Genomic DNA, 7,593 nt, shown 5'->3' on the forward strand with positions numbered 1-7,593 from the left:
TTTTTCTATTTAATTTAATTACAATATAAATATAAATATAAATATAAATAATAATATAATAATAATAACAATAACAATAACAACAACAATAATAATAATAATATAATAATTAGTATTATATTTATATGTTGTGAATAAATAAATAAATAAATTATAATTATAAAATCATAAATATAATTATAATTATGAATATAATTTTTCGAACGAGTCATGCATAAAATGTATACATAGCGGTTAAATACTAATTTGAAAGTGACGTTATTGAATTATATAATATAATCATACACCTTAAGGACGGTTTTAAGATTTGTCTTTAAATATATTTATAATTATTATAAATAATTATTATAATTATAACTATAAAAATTTCTGTGAAAGTAGTGTTTGTAACGATAAAAAGCTAAATTTACTTATTTATTTTTGAAAGTTTAGCAAGTTTTTCTTTTAATAAACTATAATAAAAATAAAACATAATTATCTATTGTCATATCTATCTATCAATATAATTGACATTACTATATTACTATTACTATATTATTACTATATATTGATCTAAAAAACAAACACACCTTACTAACATTTTACTGTTCACTTACAGGTTATTATTGAATTTTTCCTAAAGTTAATAACGAGCATTTTTCCCTTTTTATTTATTTTTTACTTTTGCAATTTTTCCTCCTTTTCCGTGTTTGATTTGGCAAGCAGAAACGAGACACACTTATTTTATCAATAACTAAAAGTATTCAAATTATGTGGGTTCAATAACGTAATTAATTAGTATTCGTAATTGTAATTTAAAAAAAATATAATGTTTAATATCTATTGAAACCATGTATGTAGCACAACAAACATTTTTTCGCAATAACGCACAGTTGAATCACTTCACTGGTTTAAGCCTAATATATAAACATGAAAACCAATACAGTTAAGTCATTTTATGTTCAAAATGTGTGCGTTGGCAGGGACACCTTGACCCGGTGTTTCCATCTAAAACCCACCCTACCCGCCCTGAAAGAATCGAATTTCGGAAAAATAACTCCGCTAGATCCTCACACATGTGACAGGTGCAATCATCATCCCACTGCCACAAGAGTTGTAAATTCTTATGGCGAGTGGGGATTGAACCTGTACCATTTTTATGTTAAAGTTTTCACATGGCGGGTCCTAGCTTCAAAGGTACCGAATATAACTGAGCTACCAACATTGGTCAATTAAGTCATTTTGCAACACATGTTAAACGTGATTTCTTCGTTTATCATATTTCTCTTTTAATTGTAAGCAGGTAATATATTTTTAATAGTACATATATAGTAGAGTTTTTTGTTTTGTTTTTTTTTTTTTCCTTTACATTCCAAAAAACCAATAAACAATGAACTGAAAAATCATTATAATCGATATTAAACATATTTTTCCTACTATTCTTTTATCTTCTATTCTTTTATCTCTTATATCTTTTCTTGTTGAGTACGACGAGTAAACGAGTAATGGGTATTTGAAAGCCCAACACGGCAGAGTCCAGCCCAGTTTACGTGTTTGGAATAGAGGGCATCATCAGAGTTAAAACCGGCTGAAACAAACAGCGGCTGCGCACCACACCCAGCCGGATTCCAGTGACGTCACTTCCGGTACCTACTTCCAATCTCTCTCATTCGTGTACACAATCCAACAACAAAAGCTTAAATATGACGAAAACCGAAGGTCAAATTCCAGAAGTTATCGAAACCGAAGATGATTATAATCAACATGAAGATGAAGAAGAAGAAGACGATGAAGAAGAAGTAAACTCACAATCGAGTATGAGAGACGATCGATCTCGAATGGAATCACTTTTTAATCGAATGCAATCGGAACGAGTTCCGTTACGAGTTCACGACGTTATTATCAAAGGGAATAAAAAAACTAAGGAATCATTAATTGAAGCTGAAGTTGAAGCCCTAAAATCTGCAACGTCCGTACAAGAACTGTTACAGGCAGCAACGATAGCTAATGCGCGTCTTCGGAAACTTAATATTTTTGATTCCGTAAATGTTTCGCTTGAATCAGGACCTCCTGAATTGCCAGGGACTACTAATGTGATTGTTGAAGTTGTTGAGTCTAAAAACCCTGTCGATGGTAATTTCGGTATTTTTACTAAACCTGAGGTAATGTTATTTACTTAGATTATAGTTAATGTTATCTTGTATGTATTTGTGAGTATTACTTAGTTGGCGATTAATGTTTATTTAAATTTTTATTTAGCTTTGATTTCAATGGTCAATTGTAATTTATAATTGTGTGATTTATTTGCGAATGATCAGTTACTATTTGGTGAAATTAGAAGATGTTTCTTTATACCGGTTTTCATGCCTTTTACCCTTAGAGATCATTAGGATGATAAAGAGCTCTTACGCATGTTTTGGTTTTCAGAATAACATATGCTTATGTCACACCAGTGATCTAAGACTTATGAAAGCTGAAATTCTATATTAGATTTTCGGAACACCATTTTTTCTTGTTATAGTGGTGATGGTTAATTTAACCAATAATGTTGATATGAATGGAAGTAGAACTAGTTACACAATTGTTTCCACATTCTGTGACGTTTGTTGCCATGATTTGACAGTTTGAGAGCAAGGTATCGATTAAATTTGCGTCAAATTATGTAACGTGTATTATTTATGTGAATAACCTTGATTTTGGTTACCTTGCTTAAATGAAAATCACTATGTCACACGTTTTTTGAAAGGCAAGAATCTTGAAATTTTTAGCTATTTTCTCATATAGGCCAAACAACTATTGCTCTAGGTGCTTTGAACCTTATATCTTTTGTTGCATTGATGCATTGTACATGTCATCCTATCTTCTTTTAAGTTTTTTTTTACTATATTTTTTGCGAGGAATATTTCGTTATGTCTTTTGCAGACTAGATCCTGGTCACTTGAGGGTTCGCTCAAGCTAAAAAATATGCTTGGTTATGGAGATCTCTGGGATGGTTCCTTAAAATATGGCTGGGACCAAACATCAGAAGTTAGCACCGGTGTGTTTTTGCCCAGATTTATGAAATTGGTCAATCCTGTTATGGCTCGTGTATCCCTACTTTCTCAAGATTGGCTGAAGTTCTCTTCTTACAAAGAACAAACACTGGGCCTATCTCTTGGCTTATTATCAACCAGGAACCATGACCTAGAGTATAATCTCTCCTGGCGAACTTTAACTGATCCATCGCAAATGGCTTCAACATCCGTAAGAAGGCAACTTGGACATAATTTGCTATCACATCTCAAGTACACATTTAAGATCGACAGGCGAAATTCACCTCTTAGACCAACTAAAGGGTTTGCTTTTGTTTCCACTTCTCAACTTGGTGGCATTTTCCCTGATTATCGGAGCGTGCGTTACATCCGCCAGGTTTGCATCTGTGCTTCTTGCTTATACATCTTGAAGATGGGTTTTGCTTCTTCATTTAACATCACTTGTTTAACTAACTATTGATCATAATTCGAATATTTTTATCTCCATATTTACATTAGGTATCTGATCGTGTTTTGTTACCCTAAGATTCATGAATAAGAAGTGACTTGAGTAGCACTATGTCATCTAGCACATTTAAATATGGCTATCAAATGTGTGTTACTTTTTTTAACAGTAGATCACTGATTACTATTTACTATTATACATAATCAGCAGTCGATTATTATTGTTGAGTGGTCCGAATGGGCTATGTTTTGATCTATTATAAGTCAAAGAGGTAAATTGGGAAAAAAATATAAATGAAAGTGTTCAAATGGGTTGAGCTTGTGAAAGTTTCAGGTGTTTCTCTAATGCGTATAAGCATGAAACCTTTAAATCAATTTTATATAAATTAGACTAACAAAATAAATTAATTTTTCTTTACTTGACAGGAATTCGATCTCCGGTATGCGTTGCCTTTGGGTTTTGCTCGTGCTGCTCTCAACTTTGGGGTTGCTGGTGGAGCTCTATTTCCTTGGGGAAATGGATTCTCGAATAAACCCGTATCTTTATGTGATCGATTCTTTTTGGGCGGGAATTCTTCCCCTGTTTGCACATTAGGAGGCCCAACATCTTTATTGGGCTTCAAGACTCGTGGACTGGGCCCCAGTGAGCCAAGAAGGGAACTCAGAGGCAAAGCTGAAGATGCAGAACGGGATTTTGTTGGTGGAGACCTTGCAGTTACTGCCTTTGCAGACCTTTCATTTGATCTCCCGTTGAAAGTGCTGAGAGATTCCAATATTCATGGACATGCATTTGGTTCTGTCGGGAGTCTTGTAAAGTTAACCGAAAATTCATATCGTGATATCTCGTTTAAGAACTTTCGAGACTCGTTCCGAAGCTCTATAGGAGTTGGAGTTATTGTACCCACTAAATTGTTCCGAATGGAGGTTAGATTTTCTTCCTCAGTTCACTTTAAATAAACTATGTAGTATATGAAAATCATGCTTATAAATGAAAAATGCAATTGGAGGATTAGTTACGTGGGGTGATGGGTCAAAGCATGTACTAATCTTGAAAATGGGTACAAAGGTTTGAGTCGAGTTGCACTGACTGGAACAAGTTTGTCCAAAATCTGCTATTCTGTGAATAGTTAGCTTGTCAATTTTGATTACATCTGTTCTATTGGTAGCAAGACTAATATCTTAAATAAATGATATTCGAAGTTTTATCTGTATTTTTAGTTTAGTCTGTCTGGTTAGGGAAGAAACATAATGCTAGTTTGAGCGTGCATTTGGTTTTCATAACTCAATGGGTCAAAATTGTCACCTTTACTTTTGTGTACTGAATAATATCAACCGGGAAAACTGCGTTTTCTTCCCTTGAAATGTAGGTATGCTAATTCGAGCTTGCATTTGATATCTTTGAAATATATACTAAAAGGGATATTTATTTTTTAATGTTGACTCTCTTGGTGTTTTTTAATCAGGTGAACTACTGCTACATATTAAGACAACATGAACATGATCAAGCGAAAACTGGTGTGCAATTTAGCTTTTCTACATAAAAGCTTCATTCATCTCAATGTGTTGATTGGTATGCTTTGATATGAACCTGATCCTTCCCAAAATATCGATTGTTAGACAGTTTAAAAGTGCTAGTATTCTTGTTTTACTAGATACAACTACCATTAAATAATCTTGAACCTCAATTTTGATACCTGCTTTGCTTGAAAGAGGCCTTCATATTGTTCTGCCTTTATTTTAAGCGTCACGTGATAGCATCAATTAACCATTGTTATCTGTTAACAAATGTTATTTCCTTTCTGTTTCTTGATGCAGTATTATATTTGATCTACTTTTTTTCATCATATACTGTTTTAAGATAATAAGGTTAATAGTTTTTTCTTAGAGCCGGCATGATATTCAAGTAATTAATAGAGAATATGATGATTCACCTCATCTTATTGTACTTTGATATTGATCTGTCTTGGTATGCATGTGCGTATAAAGTGATTGTCACGATTATCTGTATCAAATGGTTCACAAATACTCCTACTATTCAGTATAATTTCGATAATGGTAGGTCAAAATCGTCATATATAGAAAAATAGAGGTCTACTAATAATGATTTTTGTAATAGATAGAAATGTACCACAGTCTCATGTATTACGTTATTGACAATAGGGGCACGACAGCAACTGTTTAGGAGGTGGGAATTTGTAATTAGAACCTACCTTTTGATTGGCACTAGAGAATTAATGAGTTAACAAGGTTGTGGACTAATGGACAATATGCAAGAATTTTAGTGTAGTATATATATAATTACCAAGTTAAGAAAGTGAAATGTTTCTAGAGGACCCCCAGTGTGCAAAATAACTTGTAACGTACAAGTTAATCACCTACTACTGGAGGCTGTTTCGCTTGGTGGGACAATGTTTAATTTCGTGTTAGGATTGACAAATTGACTGACTTTTTCCATGACTCCAAACCCAAAAGTCCAAAATATGTTTAATAATGAAATGATGATACTAAATATGGGTAGTTTAAAGGTAGTTTCAACCATTGGCTAAGATCTTAAAAAAATAAAAGCATACTATTCATATACATTTGGTTAAACATGTCAAGCTCATAAAAACATAACGAGGTTTGCTTGTCGATCGAACCGTGTAATCGTGTTCATCTTGACACTTTTTTGAAGTTGAACTTTTCCTATTTCCACCTTTCATTTTCGACTTTAGAGTATGTTTTGAATTCACTAAATGAAAATTAAGTTTTTTATTTTTATTTTTATCATTAATTAATTTTTTTTAACAACGGTTAGAGTCAGCAATGGGTCCGAATGCGATGTCAGAACTCACTCACACGATCATTTCCTGGGACGAATATTACTGTCGTACCGTCCCTCAAGAGTAAATCTCCATGGCGAATCCATACGAGCATCTCGTGCGGTAAACCCTCTCGGGTGAGGCTTGAACGCAAGACGTCCGAGACTTCCGAGATACATGAAATGGGCTTGTAACATTTAAGAGAAATATTTTACAGCTCATGCGATAGTACCCCTGACTTCTCTTATGGGAAGTCAGGTCACTCACCAATGAACCAACACCTTGACGTTCACGTTTCTTTTTATTTAACAACTTTTGAGTATTTTACTTCGAGAGTTTACCTGAGTGGTTTTACTCATGTGGGGTAATTTAATATTACACACATGTTTGATCCTCATGCGGTGCAAGTATTATTCTAAGCGTGACGGATTGAATCGACCTTGTGCGCAGTCCTCCAGTTTGGTCATCCTTCGGGCTCAATCCTCGGGTGTTTGGTTGGCATTAGTGCTTGATTCTTTATCATTACGAGATTAATACTTGACATTGATAAGTAATCAACTGATCGACAAATCACATCTGTAGGCACCCAGTTAGCTCGGTCTACCACTCATACGATGGAAAAAGGCAGCCGACATAGGTCCGTCAAGGTTTTGGGAACAAAATCTTTCAATTATATAAAAAATAAACATAGACTGAATATGTATGCTCTCGAGAACATCCTTTATCAAGGTTAATCTATCAGTGATCAAAAGAAGAGAAGCTTTTCAATCTGATAATCTAAAAATGATTGATCACGCAATCCCAGCTACCAATCAAATTTATGTTAATACTGTTAGGAATAAACGTGTGAGCCCTTACAAGACTTGATAAGCTCAAGTTACCAAAACCAGTGACAATAAATGGATATAATGTGATGAACACGAAGAAACTAGCAATAAAGAAAAAAACACGAGAATTTAACGAGGTTATATCATATATGTAATCAAAACTTGATTACTTTAATCCTAGGCCAACCAAAGAGTATTCTTATTGATAAAATTCGTAGGTACAATTTACAGGTTACATATGGGGGTGTTTATGGCCTAAAACAAGTTAGAATCCCGATACAACAAGGAATCCTAGTCAAAATCCAATTTTAACCCGTCAGGTTAATATCCCGATACAGGTTACCCTTCTCCCTATACGGGAAGTGGTTCTAACCAACTCTCCCTAATTCTCCCTATATGGGAGCCACCTCCCTATGCGGGAAACTTTCTCCCTATATGGGAGACCTTTAGATGCACCAATTTTTGACTTGTTTAACTCGATTTCGCACTCCAACAATCTCCCACTCGAAG

At 34.0% G+C, this 7,593-nt stretch overlaps 1 protein-coding gene across 1 annotated transcript; it reads left to right on the forward strand.

Annotated features, from left to right (window-relative positions):
* Window positions 1-1,564: 1,564 nt before the first annotated feature.
* On the forward strand, window positions 1,565-5,148 carry LOC139895755 (uncharacterized). The gene is made up of 4 exons (XM_071878292.1): window positions 1,565-2,141; window positions 2,902-3,387; window positions 3,882-4,379; window positions 4,919-5,148. The coding sequence occupies exons 1-4, from the start codon at window positions 1,683-1,685 to the stop codon at window positions 4,994-4,996; spliced, it is 1,521 nt and encodes a 506-aa protein (XP_071734393.1). The 5' UTR covers window positions 1,565-1,682; the 3' UTR covers window positions 4,997-5,148.
* Window positions 5,149-7,593: the final 2,445 nt, after the last annotated feature.

This window comes from Rutidosis leptorrhynchoides, chromosome 3 (genome assembly GCF_046630445.1).
Source record: "Rutidosis leptorrhynchoides isolate AG116_Rl617_1_P2 chromosome 3, CSIRO_AGI_Rlap_v1, whole genome shotgun sequence".
NCBI classification, from domain to species: Eukaryota; Viridiplantae; Streptophyta; class Magnoliopsida; order Asterales; family Asteraceae; genus Rutidosis; species Rutidosis leptorrhynchoides.